This window comes from Sapajus apella, unplaced genomic scaffold, assembly GCF_009761245.1.
Source record: "Sapajus apella isolate SASKATOON/1434 unplaced genomic scaffold, GSC_monkey_1.0 scaffold29, whole genome shotgun sequence".
Classification (NCBI taxonomy): domain Eukaryota; kingdom Metazoa; phylum Chordata; class Mammalia; order Primates; family Cebidae; genus Sapajus; species Sapajus apella.
Genome location: NW_022436969.1, coordinates 19,102,608 through 19,124,788, shown reverse-complemented (window position 1 = coordinate 19,124,788; position 22,181 = coordinate 19,102,608). Strand labels below are relative to the sequence as shown.

The 22,181-nt window shown below is 42.6% G+C and overlaps 1 protein-coding gene across 16 annotated transcripts in view; it reads right to left on the bottom strand.

The window, feature by feature from the left end:
* Positions 1 to 22,181, bottom strand: part of PTPRM (protein tyrosine phosphatase receptor type M) — an 816,519-nt gene that overhangs the window by 49,766 nt on the left and 744,572 nt on the right. For all 16 annotated transcript variants that reach the window (XM_032293498.1, XM_032293499.1, XM_032293487.1 and 13 more), the window contains one exon: positions 16,482 to 16,579. In XM_032293498.1, coding sequence (XP_032149389.1) covers positions 16,482 to 16,579 — 98 coding nt within the window. The remainder of the gene's footprint in view (positions 1 to 16,481; positions 16,580 to 22,181) is intronic.

Below are 22,181 nucleotides of genomic sequence, written 5' to 3'. Positions count from 1 at the left end.
GAGCCCACAGAAGCTCAGCAAAGCCTCTGCAGGCAGACAGTGACTAGGCTGCCTCCTTGCTGGGCAGGGCAGCCCTGAAAGAAAAAAAAAAGGCAGCAGCACAACAGAAACTCACAAATAAAGCCCTAACTCCCTGGGACAGAGCACCTGGGAGAAAAAAAAAAAAAAAAAAAAGGAGTTTATGAGTTCTGCTGCAGCAGACCTAAACGTACCTGCCCAGCAACTCTGAATGAACAATGGAGCTCACAGCTCAGGACTTGAGCTACAATAAAGGACAGACTGTCTCCTCAAGCAGCTCCCTGGCCCCCATATATCCAAAGAGTCACCTCATAAAGGAGAGAACAGACTGACATGTGGCAGACATCCTTCTGGGACAAAGATAGCAGAAGAAGAAACTGGTAGCAACCATTACTGTTCTGCAGCTGCTGCAGGTGATCCCCAGGCAAGCAGGGCCTGGAGTGGACCTCAGCAGTCCTACAGCAGAGGGGCCAGACTGTTAGAAGGAGAGCTAAGAAAAAGAAGTAACTTCAGCATCCACAAACTGGAAGTTCACTCAGAGACCCAATCTGAAAGTCAGCAACTACAAAGACAACAGGTGGATAAACCCACAAAGATGGGAAGAAACCAGCACAAAAAGGATGAAAACACCTGAAACCAGAACACCTCTCCTCCTAAAAGGGATCACAACTCCTCACCAGCAAGGGAACAAGGCTGGATGGTGAAGGAGTGTGATGAAATGACAGAATCAGGCTTCAGAAGGTGGGTAATAAGAAACTACAGTGAGCTAAAAGAACATGTTCTAACCCAATGCAAAGAAACTAAAAACTTGAAAAAAGATTTGACGAAATGCTAATGAGAACGGACAACATAGAGAGGAATATAAGTGAATTGATGGAGCTGAAAAACACAACATGAGAACTTCGCGAAGCATGCACAAGCTTCAACAGCCGAATTGACCCAGAAGAAGAAAGGATATCAGAGGTCGAAGATCAACTCAATGAAATAAAACGAGAAGGCAAGAATAGAGAAAAAAGGGTAAAAAGGAATGAACAAAGTCTCCAAGAAATGTGGGACTATGCAAAAAGACCTAATCTACGTTTGATAGGTGTACCTGAATGTGAGAAAGAGAATGAATCCAAGCTGGAAAATACTCTTCAGGATATTATCCAGGAAAACTTCCCCAACCTAGCAAGGCAGGCTAATATTCAAGTCCAGGAAATATAGAGAACACCACAAAGATATTCGTCAAGAAGAGCAACCCCAAGGCACATAATCATCAGATTCACCAGGGTTGAAATGAAGGAGAAAATGCTAACGGCAGCCAGAGAGAAAGGTCGGGTTACACACAAAGGGAAGTCCATCAGACTCACAGCAGTTCTCTCAGCAGAAACCCTACAAGCCAGAAGAGAGTGGGGGCCAATATTCAACATCCTTAAAGAAAAGAACTTTCAACCCAGAATCTCCTATCCAGCCAAACTAAGCTTCATAAGTGAAGGAAAAATAAAATCCTTTGTGAACAAGCAAGTACTCAGAGATTTGATCACCACCAGACCTGCTTTACAGGAGCTCCTGAAAGAGGCTCTACACATATAAAGGAATGACCAGTACCAGCCACTCCAAAAACATACCAAATAGTAAAGAGCATCAACACAATCAAGAATCTGCATCAACTAACGAACAAAACAGCCAGCTAGCATCAAAATGTCAGAATCAAATTCACACATAACAATATTATCCCTAAATGTAAATGGGCTAAATGCCCCAATCAAAAGACACAGACTGGCAAATTGGATAAAAAGCCAAATCCATCAGTGTGCTGTATCCAGGAAACCCATCTCACATGCAAGGATACACAAAGGCTCAAAATAAAGGGATGGAGGAAGATTTACCAAGCAAAAGGAGAGCAAAAAAAATGCAGGAGTTGCAATTCTCATCTCTGATAAAATAGACTTTAAAGCAACAAAGTTCAAAAGAGACAAAAGGACATTACATAATGGTAAAAGGATCAATGCAACAAGAAGAGCTAACGATCCTAAATATATACACATCCAATACAGGAGCACCCAGATACATAAGGCAAGTTATTAATGACTTACAAAGAGGCTTCGACTCCCACACAATAATAGTGGGAGACTTTAGCACCCCATTGTCAATATTAGACAGATCAACCAGACAGAAAATTAACAAGGATATCCAGGACCTGAACTCAGACCTGGACCAAGCAAACCTAACAGACATTTACAGAACTCTCCACCCCAAATACACAGAATATACATTCTTCTCAGCACCACATCACACCTACTCTAAAATTGACTACATAATTGGAAATAAATCACTAATCAGCAAGTGCAAAAGAACGGAAATCATAACAAATAGTCTCTCAGACCACAGTGCAATCAAGTTAGAACTTAGAATTCAGAAACTAACTCAGAACCGCTTCATGGAAACTGAACAACTGGCTCTTGAATGTTGACTGGATAAACAATGAAATGAAGGCAGAAATAAAGATGTTCTTCGTAACCAATGAGAACGAAGACACAACATACCAGAATCTCTGGGACACATTTAAAGCAGTCTCTAGAGGAAAATATATAGCAATAAGTGCCCACATGAGAAGCAAGGAGAGATCTAAAATTGAAACCCTAGCATCAAAATTGAAAGAGCTAGAGGAGCAAGATCAAAAAAACTCAAAACCTAGCAGAAGACAAGAAGTAACTAAGATCAGAGCAGAACTGAAGGAGATAGAGACACAAAAAACCCTTCAAAAAATCAATAAATCCAGGAGCTGGTTTGTTGAAAAGATCAACAAAATAGACCACTAGCCAGATTAATAAAAAAGAAAAGAGGGAATAACCAAATTGATGCAATAAAAAAATGATAAATGGGATATCACCACAGATTCCACAGAAATTCAAACCATCATCAGAGATTATTACAAACAACTAAACCTGGAAGAAATGGATAAATTCCTGGACACTTGCCTCCTCCCAAGCCTAAACCAGGAAGAAGCTGAAACCCTGAATAGAACAATAACAAGGTCTGAAGTTGAGGCAGCAATGAAGAACCTACCACCCAAAAAACGCCCAGGTCCAGATGGGTTCACAGCCGAATTCTACCAGACATACAAAGAGGAGCTGGGACCATTCCTTCTGAAACTATTCCATAAAATCCAAAAAGAGGGAATCCTTCCCAAATCATTTTATAAGACCAACATCATCCTGATACCAAAACCTGGCAGAGACTCAACAAGAAAAGACACTTCAGGCCAATATCCATGATGAATATAGATGCAAAAATCTTCAATTAAAATACTGGCAAGCCGATTGCAACAGCACATCAAAAAGCGTATCCACCATGATAAAATAGGCTTCATCCCGGGGATGCAAGGCTGGTTCAACATACGCAAGTCTATAAACGTAATTCACCACATAAACGGAACCAAAGACAAAAACCACATTATTATCTCAATTGATGCAGAGAAGGCCTTTGACAAAATTCAACAGCCCTTTATGCTAAAAACCCTCAATAAACTAGGTATTGACGGAACGTATCTCAAAATAATAAAAGCTATTTACGACAAACCAACAGCCAATATCATACTGAAAGGGCAAAAACTGGAAGCATTCCCTTTGAAATCTGGCACTAGACAAGGATGCCCTCTCTCACCACTTCTATTCAATATAGTACTGGAAGTTCTAGCCAGAGCAATCAGGCAAGAAAAAGAAATTAAGGGTATTTTAATAGGAAAGGAGGAAGTCAAATTGTCTCTATCTGCAGACGACATGATTGTATATCTAGAAGACCCCATCGTCTCAGCCCAAAATCTCCTGAAACTGATAAGCAACTTCAGCAAAGTCTCAGGATACAAAATCAATGTGCAAAAATCACATGCATTCCTATACACCAGTAACAGACTTAAAGAGAGCCAAATCAAGAACGAACTGCCATTCACAATTACTACAAAGAGAATAAAATACCTACGAATACAACTAACGAGGAACGTAAAGGACCTCTTCAAGGAGAACTACAAGCCACTGCTCAACGAAATAAGACAGGACACAAACAGATGGAGAAACATTCCATGTTCATGGTTAGGAAGAATCAATATCGTGAAAATGGCCATACTGCCCAGAGTAATTTACAGATTCAACGCATTCCCATCAAGCTACCAATGACCTTCTTCACAGAACTGGAAAAAAAACACCTTAAACTTCATATGGAACCAAAAGAGAGCACTCATAGCCAAGTCAATTCTAAGCAAAAAGAACAAAGCAGGAGGCATCACACTACCGGACTTCAAACTATACTACAAGGCTACAGTAATCAAAACAGCATGGTACTGGTATCAAAACAGAGATATAGACCAATGGAACAGAACAGAGGCCTCAGAGGCAACACAACATATCTACAACCATCTGATCATTGACAAACCTGACAAAAACAACCAATGGGGAAAGGATTCCCTGTTTAATAAATGGTGTTGGGAAAACTGGCTAGCCATGTGCAGAAAGCAGAAACTGGACCCCTTCCTGACACCTTACACTAAAATTAACTCCAGGTGGATTAAAGACTTAAACATAAGACCTGACACCATAAAAACCCTAGAAGAAAATCTAGGCAAAACCATTCAGGACGTAGGTGTAGGCAAGGACTTCATGAGCAAAACACCAAAAGCACTGGCATCAAAAGCCAAAATAGACAAATGGGACCTAATCAAACTCCACAGCTTCTGCACGGCAAAAGAAACAGTCATTAGTGTGAATCGGCAACCAACAGAATGGGAAAAAATTTTCACAGTCTACCCATCTGACAAAAGGCTGATATCCAGAATTGACAAAGAACTAAAACAGATCTACAAGAAAAAAACAAGCCCATTCAAAAGTGGGCAAAGGATATGAACAGATACTTTACAAAAGAAGACATACATGAGGCCAACAAACATGAAAAAATGATCATCCTCACTGGTCATCAGAGAAACGCAAATGAAAACTACATTGAGATACCATCTCACGCCAGTTAGAATGGCGATCATTAAAAAATCTGGAGACAACAGATGTTGGAGAGGATGTGGAGAAATAGGAACACTTTCACACTGTTGGTGGGAGTGTAAATTAGTTCAACCATTGTGGAAGACAGTGTGGCGATTCCTCAAGGACCTAGAAATAGAAATTCCATTTGAGCCAGCAATCCTATTACTGGGTATATATCCAAAGGATTATAAATCGTTCTACTATAAGGACACACGCACACGAATGTTCATTGCAGCACTGTTTACAATAGCAAAGACCTGGAACCAACCCAAATGCCCATCAATGATAGACTGGACAGGGAAAATGTGGTACATATACACCATGGAATATTATGCAGCCATCAAAAACAATGAATTTGTGTCCTTTGTAGGGACATGGATGAACCTGGAAACCATAATTCTCAGCAAACTGACGAGCAGAAAATCAAACACCGCTTGTTCTCACTCATAGGTGGTGTTGAACAATGAGAACACATGGACACAGGGAGGGGAGCACTACACACTGGGGTCTGTTGGGGGAAAATGGGGGAGGGATGGGGGGTGGGGAGGTAGGGAGAGATAGCATGGGGAGAAACGCCAGATATAGGTGAAGGGGAGGAAGGCAGCAAATCACACTGCCATGTGTGTACCTATGCAACAGTCTTGCATGTTCTTCACATGTACCCCAAAACCTAAAATGCAATAAAAGAAGAAAAAAAAGCAACACAGAAATGTGCTCACCGGGTAGTTGATAAATTGGGGGATTGCTATAAGCAATTTTGAGAGCTTCTGAAAAGAATATATTACTTCAAAAATCTTAGTTTACTATAGTTAGATTAGATTATTTTTAAAAGAAGGTCTATAAATTAGAGAAGAGACTGAATATCTTTTACGGTCTGCATAAAGTAAAATACAGATCGATCACTGACGGAATGTGTCTCACTGGTGCCTAATCACACCGCGACATTTCGTTCCAGATCCTCTACACAATTCATGTGAAACAGTGCAGAGGACACAGGAGTGGAGGGCTCTCTCCTAAGGAAGTGACAGTCCTCATGTCTTTGTCCTGAATCATTCCCCTTTAACAATCCACACTCGATCGTTTTATGCTGTTGGTGGTATTCAGAGAGGACAGGAAGCATCAAGAGCTCTGGAAGCATGTGGATTCACCAGATCTGGATGACAGATGCTTTTGTTATTCAAATGGATCCCTTCACCAAAACGTAAGTAGCAAACAGGAAAATATCCTTCATATACACATGGAATTTTAGAGTTCATTTGGATAATTCCCTTCATTCCAAGTTTGCAAAAAGGTGTGGGGTAAGAATGCGTTGGTTTTCAGTTCACCTAGAAATGCTCACAACACCCTGTTCTCCTTTGAGTCACATTCCCCTGCTGCTAGTAGTGCCTGGAGGACTCTGGCCATTGGCTGTCCTGGGATTCCACCTACTTGTGTCCTATGGCCACCAACTGGAGTCTCGCTTGCCTTCTCCCACAGAAGAGGCCTCTCCTGCTCCAGGTGAACCCCTTCACCCATGTCCCTGATGCATCCCTAAAATAGCTACTTCCCTTTTCCTCCAGCATCTCAGCCCATGGCCTTGCTCCTTACCACACTGGGAAAACCAGTGTTACCAGGAGAGGGTGCCTTCCCAGTGTGTTTCTGTTTGGTTCAATTTCTTTTAAGTGTGTCCACGCCTGTCTCTGCTCCGCAGGCTCAGAGGAAAAGATGTCATCCCTTGTAAGGCTGAGTGGAAGACCTGCGCTCAGGGTCCCTTCCCTCCTGGCTCCCTGGCAAACACTGTCAGCCGTCCACTTCCCAAGATCAGTCTCTCCCTCTCTCCTGATTCTTTTCCTTAACACATAAGTGTTGTCAAAGGTCTTTTGCCTTATAAATATCCTTTGATAGGAAATGCTCCTCTGTTTACAGCTGCACTCCTCTCTTTTCCCTGCACAGGTAAGTCTACACTCCGACAAGTCTACACTCAGTCTGTGCGTCCTCATTTCCTACTCTTGCCTCAGTGCTGCAGGCTGGCTTCAGTGCTTGCCATTTGTACTGAACGCATCATTTGGTCTGTCAACATCCATTTCATCCATTCATCCTTCCTAATGGATCCTTGACTTCCTTTTGGGGAATTACTTCTTCCCTATGGGGTGGCTTGTCAATTAGAGGACCTGGACAGTGAGGGATGAGCATATGAACCTTTGAGAGTCAGAGTTTCTATCCTTGTTATTAGAATCCTGAGCAGATGGACAAAAGACCAGAGGGCTCATCGTCTTAGCCTCAGTGCCTTGATCAGACTCTGGCTGTGAGACCCAACTGGCTCACTGGCCCTCTGGAGCTGTTGCCTTCTTTCCTGCCTTTTGCAAGCCTTACTGTTCACATCAACATTTTGAGCTTCTAATATTCTTATTCCTTTTGCTGAAATCAGCCAGAAGTGATTTCTGTTGCATGCAATCAAAGAACTCTGATAGGCCATTGCTCTGAAACCACTGAGGCAAAAGATTGCCAGTAACCTTTTCCTTGTTTAGCCCAATGGTGATTGTTCTGCCTTTGGATGACCCACTCTGTCTCTGCAGTATCTCCAGTGTGGCCCTTTCCCCTTGTCACTTCAGCATCCAAATCCTTTGGGACTTTCTGTTGTTCATGAGCTGAAGCCCAGTTCCTGATATGGTATGTCCACGACAAGGCCTCAGTTCTCCCCATAACCCCCACCCCCATCTCCCCTGGTTCATACTGAATCGTTGCAGCTTCCCTCCAGGGTCCTGTGGTTGCCTCTGCCTGGAACACCTTCCCTCCCTCCCTCATTTGCCAATTAATTTCCAATTGCTCTCCAACTTCCTGCACTCAGCACCAGGCACCACTTGCTCTGAGAAGCATTTATTGACAAACCCCTCCAACCTCAACTCCGCAGCTGGATAAGATGCCTTTTTCATGAACTTCCACAGCATGCTATGAAACCTCGATCACAGAATTTCATCCCTTTGCTTGACACCCCCTCCATGTGTACAGGGACATGCTTAATTTGTCTTAGCAGCCCCGGCTTTCTGTGACTCCACATTGAGTGGTATGAATGCAGCATATGCTTGCGAACTGAAGGCATCCCCTTCTGTCTTGTCTGTAATTTTCCTCTGTCACTTTTCCCCTTTCTTTACTTGTACATTTAGTTTGAGATTGCAGTGACATCTTTTCAGATGCCCAGTGACTCTTCTGTCTACTCTATCACTAAACACACACTCCCAATCATTATAATCACTGTCTAGACCCTGTTCCCTTCTAGGCGCTGCTCCATCTCTCCTGTGACTCGCTGCTCCAAGAACGAGCTACAGTTGCCTTTTTGCTGCACACTTAGCCACTGTTCCACTGCTGCTGGTTTCCTGGTTCTATCACCCCATGGGAACTCGGTACATACCAAAGACCTCTCCAGCGCTAAGGAGGGGCACTGTGAAATGGGGAAGACAGCATGGGCTTCGGAACTGGACAGACAGAAGTTTCCATTCTAGCTCTATGCCCTTGGCCAAATTATTTAACCACACCTAGCCTTAGGTACTTAATTTGAAAACAGGAACCTTTATATGTACTCAGAGGATAGCTGTGATAAGAGCAACAGGGCTTGTGAAATATTTAGCTGAAGGTCTGGCTCCATACATTCTTTCTCTCTACCTTGCTCTTGGATTCCTGTTTACCTGGCCTTTCTGTAGCTCGTGACCTGGTCGCTGTCCCCTTCCTGTTGAAATGCTGTCTTCTCTTCATTCTCATGACCCTGGTCTCTTTGTTCTCATCTTATTTCTTCTGCAGACTCCATCCAGCTGTTCTTCCCGACTGCCCCCTAGATACAGATATTCTCCATTGTTCTGTTGTGAGTCCTCTTTTTTCTCTCCACTTTCTCCCAAGAACGCTGTTCTGTTACAGTGGTTATCACTTTGCATTATACTTTTTTTTTCTTTGAGACAGAGTTTCACTTTTGTTGCCCAGGCTGGAGTGCAATGGGTGCCATCTTGGCTCACTGCAACCTCTGCCTCCCAGGTTCAAGTGATTCTCCTGCCTCCGCCTCTCGAGTAGCTGGGATTATAGCTGCCTGCCACCATGCCCAGCTAATTTTTTATATTTTTAGTAGACATGGGATTTCACCATGTTGGCCAGGCTGGCCTTGAATTTCTGACCTCAGGCGATCCACCCACCTTGGCCTCCCAAAGTGCTAGGATTACAGGCGTGAGCCACTGTGCCAGGCCGCATTATACTTTTTCTTTGTTTGCTTTTTTGTCGAGTAGTTTTTGCCATGCCTTTTCATCTTGATATCCCCAGTGCAGCCCAAAGCCTAACACACAGTAGATGCTTGTGAATAAAGGGGGACTCTAACATTTCATAGTTTATTTCTGTGTCTTCAGCTCTCATCTCTCTTGAGCTTTCTGGAAAGCATGACATTATTGCTCATGCAGCTTCTTAAACTCAGCATGTCCAAGATTAATCACATTGCCTCTCCTTACACGTGCTTTTATTTGGGGGTGTGAGGGGGTAGGCTGGAAAGAGATATCCATTCTTGGTTAAGTTTGGGCAGAGGTGTTGGGAATTTATGGGAAGTGTCCAGTTTGGGTGTTATGTGCAGCCTCTATGAGCTGCTGAAACGGGCTTGAGGTCTGCAGCTGCTTATCAGGTAATAGTGCTTGCAAGGCTGGTCCTCTGTCCAATCAGAGTTGCAGTGGTCTGGGTTGTGACTCAGAGCTATAACTCCTACTGGTAGGGAGTTTGGCCATAGGAATTTAGAGGATTTGCCATGTCAGGCCCTGAACGCTCAACCTCTAGGTAACTCTGTTTCCTTAACCTTTCTGTCTTAGTTAACGATGGGCATCCATTCTGGTCTCTGAGACCACAACAGCACAAGGTGACCAGTGCGGATGCTGGGGTGACCAGTGTGGACGCTGCTGCCGGGGCTGATATCAAAGACTGTGAATTCCCAAGCTGCAGGGCAGGCACCATGGAAACAGGAGGCAGGTGTGCTGTTCACGTGGCGTTTTTATGGCTTGGCACTGGATTGGGCTGAGTACAAAATGAAGTTTGTTTTCAAGCCTGCATGATAAGAAGAGGTAGTGAGGACCAGGAGTCTGAAGATGAATGGACGAGCTGAGTTTCTGAGGTGGTTGGTTTGTGCCAGTTGTGGGACACAGAGGTAGAGATGGCCAATGAGCAGTTAAATGCCCAGGTGTAACACACAGGAGGGAGGTAAGCTTATGTCAGCTTCATCCCTATGACAGGTGAAAGGATGACAGAAGATCAAGATGAGGAGTGTTTGTTGAATGAGCATCAATTATTCAAAGGCTAAGACTGTAATTACACAGGTCACAAAATATCAATCTTAAATACCAGTTTATGAAAAAGGATCTATGAAAGTAACAGTGAGCACTCAAGACGGAAAACTGTCAGCAATATTTATAAGAACAATTTCCCTCTTCCCTTTCTTATGAGTTTGATGTCTGGGAATAACTCAAGAGATTTTGTAGTAAAAATGATTACTAATATTTTTATTCTTGTAATTAACCAGTATTTTCACGCTTTTTATAAAAGGGCAACCTTGCCTCTTTCTTGCTTCTTCATTGATCCTGGTTCTGGTTGCTCTTGCAGAAAAGGTGTTTTTTTCTGGATGTGAGAGGGGTGCTTGGAATCTTAATATACCTTCCTTGCATGTGAATTAGGAAGTTGTTAGTTCTGACGTCTAGTGTTCATCGTAAACTTTTCCTTTCATGACTCTTTTGGTGAGGAGTATTGTGAAAGGAATTTCAGGGCAGGCTCCTTGGGTAGATAATATGCAAGAGTCCATGCAGGTGGTTTCTTCCCAACCCCTACTGTGATAGAGGTCCACAGCTCCGGTCCCCACTTCTCACAGCTCCAAAACATTTTATCATCTGTTATCAGAACTATTTACAGTGACTCAACAATAATTTTCCTAAATGACTGTGAGACTTCATTTGGATTTTTAATAAACAGTCACATTCTAATGAGGTCTTCATAAAACTGACTAAATATGTTTAGAAATCATTAGCTTAAATTACCGGTGCAAAAGCCTCCTTTGGGAGTCCTGCAGATTTGGTTATAAGACTTCTGGCAGATGGAGTAGCTCAACACCACAACAGAGTTTTTGAATCTCCACACAAACGGTATAAATGGGAATGCCTGGGAAACCAGCGACTGGAGTAAAAAAACTAAATACCCTCAGGTGGGTTCATTAAAGAGGAAAATAATCACAACACGTTCCAGCACCATTTCGATGCCAGGTGTGCAGCTATCGTCAGGTGCCAGGAAAATTGACAAGGGTCCCTTCCCAGAACACAGGGGCTAAAAGGGGAGGCACGGTGGTGACAAGGAAGTCGTAGATAATGACAGGTCCTGGCAGATGTACTGGGGACCCCGCTGGAGGGAAGTGCAGCATCTGTGTCTTTTGCACCAGGTGCTGGGACAGGGAAGGTCTCCCTGCGGCTCCAGCACCAGCAATTAGGGCCGCCTAATGCAGAGCGCTTCAGGGCAAAATGGGGGGAAGCAGGTCCCCAGCTCTGCCTTAATGAATCAGCAGCAAGTCTGTGTAAACAAACACACATCCGCCTAGCTCATGCTTAATTCATGAAGGACGCACCATGTGCAGTACACATGTTAAGTAGGTAGCTATTGCCCTTAAAAACCATGTCATTTTGATTTCTTGGGTGGTTTGTTGTTGTTTTTAAGCAAGGAAAATGGAGGAGCTATCTGTAAACAAAAGTGCAGGATTAACAATGGGAAACAGCCTGGAACAAGGAGAGAGCTTTTCCCACGAGGGAATATGATCTCTTGTCAAAACCCCAAAATCACGCCAGACATTTCAAGGACAGGCCATAATTTCATTACTAACTGATGTCAGGCCCATCCAAGGGGCTGATGGCAACGAGGTGAAGCCTCTTCAGAGCCTACCCATGTCCCCACAAACCTGCTAAGGATTTGAAAGGATTTCTTTTTTTAATAAGCTTACCAGACCTAAAATGGTTGAGTTACTTTAAATCTACAGACAGATTTATGGGTAAACCAGAAACCTAGTTACCACCACCACCTTTGGCCACACCTTGTTGGAAACAAAATTTCCATGGTTATTTGTCAGAAGGAATAGTTGCAGTCATAAAAATCAACAGTGACTACCCTCAACTTGACGGGTCCAAGTGCCTGATCGAAGGAACAGCAGCCACCACGGCATGGCATTTTTATTCCTTTTCTAAACCCAGGTTGCTCTGAATGAAACCTGCAAAACGTGCCACGTCGCAGACACAGTGGGCTTTGGTGTGTTATTATTACTTTTTGCTGTAGTAATTTTACAGCACAATCTTCTTTTGACGTTTCAACCAAAGAGTATGCTGTCCTCATCTTTCTTTAAAGTAAAACGGTGTATCACATGAAATCAGCTTAGCCTCTTAAGCCACTAAGTCCAGACACGGTGTGCTTTGGAATTTCAATTAAGCAAAAAATACATGTGCCTTTACTTTTAAAACTCCAGTAACAGTTACTTAACAATTATCTACTTTTCAAAGTAATTTACTTAGGACTGTCTTGTAAGCGAGCTCCAGCGCAAATATTTAACGTGTGTGTGGGTGCACAGCTTTCTGGGAGTGCAGGGATTGTGAAGGGAAGGCACCCAAGAGTGGGCTCTAGGCACCTCTTTCTCCCCATCACATGTGGCTGGTCAGGAAGGATGTGTGAAGTGAATGAAGGAGTGAGACTGGAGCATACCTTTCAGGGAAGAAATACAAGCACATGAAAGAGAATGAAACATTTAGGCTACGTGAGGTGGCTGTGGTGTGCCCCTTGACACTATGGTGAGGTATTCTCTTTATTCACTTTGCTGGGCATTTGCTCAGGGCCCTGAGCCTGGAGGGAGAGGCCGCTGAGCAAGGCCGTCTCTTCCCTTCAAGCAGCTTGCTTTCTGGTGGAGTTGGCTTTTTGTTTTCAATAGTCATTAATGTTTTCATAGTAAAAGTAGGTAAATTTGGTATGCGGAAAAAAAGTGTCTTTTTCTTTGGTCTTAGGTTTTTTGGTGGCTGTATTATTGAGTCCTCGGAATGGGCAAGAACTTCTCTACGCTCCGGATATGTGGAAACTCATTAAATCTTTACGCATTAAGCAGGCTGTTATGGACTGAATATCTGTATACCCCCAAAACTCATATGGTGAAGCCCTAACCCCCAAATGTGACTGTTTTTGGAGATGGGCCTCCAAGGAAATCATGATGATTAAATGAGGTCATTAAGGTGGGGCCCTCACCCAACAGGATTCGTGTCCTTGTAAGAAGAGACACCAGGGAGCTTGCACTCTCTCTGACAGGTGAGGTCGCAGGGAGAAGGTGGCCACATGAAAGCCAGGAAGAGGGCCTGCACCAGATACAGAATCCTGCCAGACTCAGATTGGGACTTTGCAGCCTCTGAAATAGGAAGAGAGTAAACGTCTGTTGTGTAAGCCTGCTGGCTTGTGGTATTTGGTTATGGCAGCCCAAGCCAGTGAACACACAGTACTGCTAGTTCCCTCTTCCCAGAGAGAGGTCCATGGGAAGAGAGGCCTGGCATCCTGGACTAGTTCGGGAAGTGGCCCTCCCTGCCATAGCCGGCTCCATGCCAGCTCACCTGTGTTCCCATGCTGGCACCCAGCAGAGACAACACTGAAAGAAAGAAATGGGTTTTATACTTTTAGTACATACAATATTGCTCTGGAAGTTTTTAAATTTTACATAGTAGCCCCATAGTACCTCCCCACTTGTCTGGTCACTTATTATATCTTTTGACTTACAATTTTATATAAATCCTACTATCGTACATTTTCCTATCCTATTCCTTAGTATGTTGTGCTTTTGGTGTCTTACATCTGGCCTTTTTGACCTGTCAGTCTATTCATCTCTTCTATGTGTGTCCCCTATAATTTTACCTTTTCCTATAGTCTTGTCTGGTTTTGATATTGAGGTTACACTAGCCTCTTAGGATGAAATGGGGGAGCAAGCTCTCTTTTCTCTTCTGTTAGTTTTTACAAGATTTATATAATTTATATATTTGTATGTATTTATACAATTTTATATATTTATACAATTTACAACATTTGAATCATCTGTTGCTTGAATATTTAGTACCTATAAATATACTTGAGTCTGGCACATTTTCATGGGTCAATTTTTAACCAGAATTCAATTTTAAAATAATTATTATCTAGTCAGAATTTCTGTTTTTTTTTGAGCCAGTTTTGGACAGTCATATTTTTCTAGAAAATTACCTAACTCATCAAATAATTCATAATATTGTATTGTAAATATATTCATATTACTGTATTGCAGTAAAAAATCTCTATCCTATTCCTGCTATTGGCTATATGTGGTTTTTCTCCTTTGAGTTCTATCTCTTGTCAGAGGTCTATTTTATTAACCTTTTCACAAAACCAGCTTTTTATTTTGTTGACCTTTATTATTGCTTCTATGGTTTTTAGTTAATAAATTTCTATTCATGTTTACTATTTCCTGTTTTCTTTCTCTGGTTTTGTTCTGTTCATCTGTCTTCTTGAATTAGATGCTTAGTTGGTCTTTCTTCTTTTCTAATAACAACATTGAAAAACTTGTATTTCCTTTTCTGGTACCATTTTATTTGCATCTGACAACTTTAATTCTATAATGATACTTTCTGATTCACAGTTATAAGTATTTTCTAATTTTATTAAGTGTTTACTTTGGCCCTGGAGTTGCTGGAAGTGCTCACCCCCACAGATACTACCTAAGTGAAGATGGAGTAACTTCCTTGTCAATTCCCTGGGCTGGCGGGTGCTCTTCTCTCTTCTCCCTCATCCCTCCTCCTCCCCCCACCTCCCCAGTTTGCCCTTTCTCCAAGGGTCTACTCTTTGTGGGTTTTGGTTTTACGTGGCAGTCGACATCCAAATTCATAGCACTGTACATGTTCACATTATTTCCTGCCCTCAGTGGGCTTTAAAACCCAAGATCCAAGATCACAAAGACTGACGCTACCCACCCTCCCCCAAGACTCACATAGATCCTCCTGCCCAGCCGCCTACGGGTGCATGCAAGCGCTATGATCTCTAGGATCTCTAGTCCTCACTTTATTTCTGGACTATAGTGCTGCTGTCTTTATTAAAGGCTAATCTAAACATTAAAAAAAATTTATTTACATACTCATGTGATATACATATAAACAAATTAAAACACTCATTTATATTTTTATCTAGAATTTCTAGGTGTTTGTAGGAAGATTTTCAGGTTAATGTGCCATTTTTGTTAGAATTGTATGTATTTCCTACTTACTGAATATTCTCATTATGAGAGAATTATAATGTGTTTCTCCTTCCTGGTTTGTGCCTCCTGAAACCTGAGAATTTTCTTTTATCATACTTTAAGTTCTGGGGTACATGTGCAGATTGTGCAAGATTTTTACATAGTATATACATGCTATGTTAGTTTGCTGCATCCATCCCTGTCATCTACATTAGGTATTTCTCCTAATGTTATCCCTCCCCAATCCTCCCACTCCCTGCTGTCCCTCCCCTAGCCCCACCACCCCGCAACAGGCCCCGGTGTGTGATGTTCCCTTCCCCGTGTCCATGTGTTCTCATTGTTCAACACCCACTCATGAGTGAGAACATGTGGTGTTTGATTTTCTGTTCTTGTGTCAGTTTGCTGAGAATGATGGAAACCTGAGAATCTTAAGAGATAACCTTTTTATGGCTCCTGTCCCATTATTTCAATTCTAGGATAACCTCTAGGCTGCTTTTACTGAGGGCAAATCTCATGAGGCCAATTTCTCTTCAGTTAGCACAACCATGGAATTCAACCTAATGTAAATAAGGCAACTGTACTCTGTGTGTTTGCTCATTTTAAAATTTCACGTTGGAAATAATCCTACAGCATACCACTACTGAGATTACAACTATGTAAAAGTTTCCTGGTTAAATAAAAGTAGTGCTCATAAGCAGTTACTACTGAGAAGGTAGCACAAGACCTTCGGAAAGATTATGCTTTCTATTCTACAGGTTTGGAAGCCGAGACCCAGGAAAGGCCAATTAAGAGAAGATGCTGGAATTCTAATCTAAGGACTGAATCCAGAGCTGCGCACTGTTTTTAGAGCCAATTTTCTTGAGTTTTGGAATATAGTCATGTCTAATGCAGCACCCATTGAGTTTTGACACTCAACAATCAGCATTCATGCTTAGAGGTATTTTTGTGCACTCAATATAGCCCGATAACAACTGCTTTTAATTCTTGAGTGCCTTTCCCGTCTGTTGCTATCGCAACAAATGAAAGCAATTCAGGCTATGTTTACTGATGCTTTTTAAGCAAGTGCAGCAAGCAATAGGAGGAGTTGTAGTAGTTAATGTTTTTGGGAGTACACATAATACTTCAAAAGCTTGCCTCATGCCTTACTTTCTGTTACCAACTACGTGAGGAACAAAATGGCCATTTGCAGCAGATGGTCCACTCACCCTTCCCACTTCCACAAGATTGGTCACCATGATGATGCTTGCAGTGTTTTCGTGCCACACCATCCTCCAGAAGTCATAGATGGTCTCCTGCATTGGCCCTGCAGCAAAACACAACAGGGACTTTTTGTTGTTGTTGTAAGTTTCAACTGGAAAATTTCCGGGGTTTGCAAATAAATCTATTAATATCCACATGCAGTTTCCCTCACTTTTTAGTTGGTCACAGGCCTCTAGTGTCAATGCAAAAAGAAACTCTTTCTAAAACTGCACCTATAGAAATATCAAACTTCTCATTCATGGCTGAATTTCTCATGTCATCAAATACCTGCATTTGAGCTCTTTTTACCCCTCTTAAACTACTACTGTAAAAGAAAGTTATTTCTCCATCATTTATCTATTTATCTCCATAGTTCTCAAGAGTGAAATTTTAAAAATAGATAACATTACTCTTTCTGCTAACAATTGGCAGATATCCCAGGGAAGTGGTATATAGAATGAAATGAGCCTCTATAGGAAAAATGGCCTCTTCTTGTTTCTAATATTTTTCTTATTCTGTGCTATCTGTCAAATTAATTCATTTGTTTCCACCTGACTTTCTATAGTAAGGGAGAGAAGTTAAGGGTTTTAAGCAGTGGCACTTCCTCTCACTGAACATAAAGATTCCTGGCAGAACGTGAACAGCCATCTACTCCTTAGCTCTTGGGACCTGAGCATTAAAAAGCTCTTTTTTATGGTGTGGAAAAAAAGAGGGAAAATATATATTACAAAAGGCCAGTGCTACAGATAGAATCAGGTCCAGTAAGCTGGAATTTAAAATTTCTTTTAATCCAGATTTTAAAAAACCCCAAACTTGAATTTAGGCCCATGTGTACTTGAGGATATAAATGTAACAGCAGAAATCTTTCTAAGAAATGTAGAGAGGCAAGGAAATGAGAGAAATGCAACTTCAAAGCTTGGAGACTCACACGCTATATGTGAAATCATACAAATGTTCAGGCACATCCAGGACCAGAACCCAACTGCACTACAGTATCTTGACATTTCAGATTGCCAGAGCTGGAGCTCAAATATTTGAATTTGAGATTTGCTTCTGCCTTTTAACTGGCTGTGTGATTTGGGGCAAGTTACTTCACCTCTATGAGTTTCAGTGTCTTTTTTCTTTATATACTGATCACAGTAACACCTCTCAAGGTTATTTTGAGGATTCTTGGAATTAACGTATACCCAGGCATTTTATAGACAGCAAAACAACAGAAGGAAAACAATGTGCATTTAAAGATGTTTATTAATGGCTGTCCTTTTGCTGTGGCCTGGACACTGAACAGCAGTGACACACCCAAGTGGCCCTTCAGTCACTCCTCATCCCTCTTGACCAATAAGCAATCTGTTCTTGTGTAATTTTTCTTTTCCTTCCTCCCTGTCCAGGCCTCCTTTCCTTCCCTCCACAACACAAATTCCTATCATTTCTCCCTTGCTGCTTCTGACTACACTGTTACCCTCTCCATAAAAGTTGACTTGGTTTCCTGATGTCTCTGCATCTAATCCCTTTGGGGAAGTGCACGCCACCTCCCACAAAGCTCCACCAGTCATTTTGCCACGTCCCTTGGCATGTGCGTGCCATTCTCCTGATGTAGAGGCTGAATATTTCAGTGACTTTAATCTAAGGTTACAGAGGGGACAAGTAAACATCGGATTCCATCAATCACTACAGTTCTGGCTTGCAGAGAGGTACATTCATTGTGTACTTAACGGCTTGTTACTTATTCACAAGGGAAAAAAAAGCACCGAGTCCATCTTTGCGCAAACAGGCCAATGTGACCCCTGAATCAAAGCTAGGTACACAGGCCTGTGCCACCTACTCAGAAACTTCCAGAAATAGTTCTGATGACAATGGCTCTAATGGATGAATCAGAGGTCCCAGCATCATGGTAGCTTGTGCCTGCAGGAAGAGAAAAGCCACCTCCCTTCTCAGGGTCCCAACAGGGGTTTCTCAGAGACACTCTAGGCTAGAGTGTCTGCCTCCAACATACTCCTCACTCCCCCTTCCTGCCAGCCGACATCCTGGGATTGCTCAGTGTAAGACCCCCTTGGAGGAGAACTCAGCCTTCTTCGTTTGCTGCTGTTTTCTTAGTGCCCTAGGAAATGCCCGGCATGATGCAGGAGCCCAGTGAATCAATGAATGGATGGTAAGTCTGTATGCGTGTGTGTAAACGATATTATTATGACAGTGTTATATTAAACACATAAGAGGTACTAAGTAATACTAAGATGTAATGTTTGTATGATTCCCTTTCTCAACTTATATTTCTAAGATTATCTGGAGAAACTTGAAAACACAGTTTTTCCTCTTCTTCTATTCATGGAAAGGTGACACATTCTGCAAGGATTTCTTCAGAAGGAGCATGATTATCACTCTTTCCTCAAAGCACAGCTTTGGAGTGATCTGTGTAGTGCTGTTCCCAAGCACTATACAGGTAACTCCTCTCGGTTTCCCTGTCCAAGGCTCTGCTTCCAGCTTAGCTCAATCCATCACCCTAGGTAACCACCGTGCAATCCTAGCTTCCCAGGGACTGTTCTCTATGGAAGGGACTGGTTCTCAACTCTAGCTGTTTATTAACATTACTGTGGAGATTAAAAAAATTCTCATGTCCTAACGCAAGAGACTCTGACTGAACTGGGTTGGGGTGGGGGTTGGTCTGGTGTGTTTTCAGATCTCTCCTATCTATAGCCTTGAGGACATCAGCTCCACCTTCCAATCTAACCATCAGGTGCTCTCCTATGGAGTTATAATTGTGAAATGCCAAAGATTTGTTTGTTTTGAATCTCCTGACTAGTCTAACCTTGCCTACTAGCTCTGTGGACCATGGAATCCTGTTTGCTCTGATTTAGATGGAACTCCATTCATAATACGTCACCTGCGAACATGAACATGCCACCTCACCTCTGGGGCTGGGCATCAGTTAAGATGGCCTGGGTTTTTAAATGTTTACATAACAAAATTCACATTGTCTTTAAAATAAAGGGTGTTTATAAGCACTAGTAGCTCACGTGGCTGATAACATACACTTACTTTTTGTGATTTTCTCATCCACGACCTACACTAAAAAAGATTAGGATACAAAAATAAACTAGGTGAAGTTCTTTTCCATGCTACAATTAGATACATGGATCCAGAAGAACAAAAAGAATTTGGTATTAAAATCTAAAAATGAAACTGAACAGAAAGATTATTCTGAGGAGATCCCAGAAAGAAAAAAAAAGTGCAGGCAGAGACATCTCCCTGTAGTGCAGCTGGCCTTGCTCTCTCCTGTCTCTGCTCTCCTGCAGGTGCCGGCCCTGTGCGGACAACACTTGGTGGCCATTCCTTCTGCCACACATGTGGCTCCCTCCCTGACCTGGCTACTGTGGTGGCTCAACAGTAAAATTGCTCAGGGGTGGGCACTGGTGATTCGGGGCTGATGATTCAAGATATTTTTCCAAATGTTCATTCAAATCCTGCGTGTGTGTGTGTGTGTGTGTGTGTGTGTGTGTGTGTGTAGAAAATGGAAGAAGGAAGGCATCCAAATAAGGTTTTTAATGAAGAATGTATCAATCCTGTTTTTCTTTTCCACATATTTCTAATTATTTCCTGAGATTTCCATAAAATATTATTCAGCTACTTATCTCCTGGCAAAATCAAAAAGTGCCCTCCAGGCCAGGGGAAGGGTAGACCTTTCTGTCACCAACAGCTACTCCATTTAGATTTGGCAGCTCCTGGTGGGGTCTGAGTGACCATGACCATCATGAGCCAACATCACAAATCCAAGGATGTGAGCCTGGTACACAAGGAGGCTCCTCTTAGCGCCCATGCTCTTGAAGGACTGAAAGACAGGGGAACAGCATGGGAGGTCAGTATCCCTTTGCCTTTGACCTCTGACTCCCAAGATCACCGTGGATTGCTCACAGAGTGGACAAATACATTCCCAAGATAAGGAACGCCAAACAGCAGGCAAGGAGCTCTGAAAAGCCTCCCTCTCTCAAGGTGTGTGTGAACAGGTGCGACTGCAAGATCGGGCATTTGATTTCTGCAGTTTCTGGCTGGGTGGGAGCCACTGTAATTGCTGTGGCAGTGCATTTACAGATGTTTGCACAATAGGCAAGACAGTTATTCCCAGCAGTTGTTCCCCTGTGGGACTACAGCACTCGAGAGGTAACATCTAGAAATTTCAATAATATCCGGCCAGTAATCCATTCCATCTCCTCCAGCTGGCAGGCACACAGAGACCTCTGCTGAGAAGGAAAGGTGCAGGGGCCATTCTTGTCTCCACCAAGCCCCCAAAGGAACAAAAATAAAGGCAGAATTTTTTTTTCCAATAAAAAACATTAACCATTAGCAAGCGATGAAAAGCATAAATGAAAGACATTCAAAGATGGGCTTTATTGCATAAGATGCGTTCTCTAGTTCATGGAAAGTGAGAGATATGAAAAATTATTGTTTCAACAATGTATAATATTCAAGTGATGGGTGCCCTTCAAGTAAAAGCCTACACTTCATCACTAAGCAATATATCCATGTAACACAACTGCATTTGTACCCCTAAATCTAAAAAAATGATTTCAAACCTTGATGACTTGCACCCCTTCTTTTCACATTTAAATTTTCATAAACTGTATTTTCCATGTTAACTAGAGCTTCTGAGGAGTCAAGGTCTCTTAAGCTCACGGTGGCATTTTTGAGTTTTTTGAAGTAAAGAAAGATAATATAAATACAAATTGGCATTCCATCATAGAGTAATACCTAATGTCCCTTAAACACTTACTATTTCCCAGATCCTGCCTGAAGTAGTTTACATGTACTATTGCATTAAATTTAGAAAACACCATCCTATGAAATAGGTCCTATTGCTCACCCCCATTTTACTGACAGAGACTGAGGCACAGGGAAGTCAAGCAAGCTGCCCAAGGTCACACAGCTAGTGAGCTATGGAGCTGAGTTTTGAACCAGGAGTCTGACTCCATTACATCATGCTGCCTCATTTGAACGTCAAAAGCAACTCAGAAGGGCTCTATCAGGCAGGTGTGTACCACACAGTCCTCACAATCCCAGCAAGAAGAAAACAGGAGAGAATCCATGTTAACCACACTGAAACCACCTCTTTAAAGCTGTTCTGATCTCAGGTCTCTTCCCTCCTTTAACACCTCCAAAGGCCTCCCACTGATACAGAATCAAATTCGACTTCATGAGCACAGCCAGCCTCCAAGTATCTCCGCTCACCCCACAGGATTACTTCAAGAGCACAGCACACCCTGTTTTTCTCCCCTCCATTTCTGTCCCCTCTCCAAGCCCCAGGCACCATGACAACTCACCTGTTTACCAAGTGGATGGATACAACTCCCCAAACCCACATGGGGCCTCCCCCAAGTCCAATCCTGACCCCTCCGCCAGGGCTCGTCTGTGAAGACTGTAAACGCAGTCTGTGCCCGGACTGTGTCAGGGCACCTGCCCCTCCCTGACCACCTATCTCCCCCGTACTCCTCCGCAGCGTCCTCCCACGAGAACTCCCTCTGCCGATGTGTCAGTTAAAGCGTGCTTATCTCCTTGCTGGTTTCAGCTTAGCAGTCCGAAAGTCGCTTCCTCCAGCCACTTTTCCAAGACCCAAGTCGAGGCTCCCTGTTTCTTCATGATGTTTAAAGTTAGTTGTTGTTCATGGAAAACACACTGGC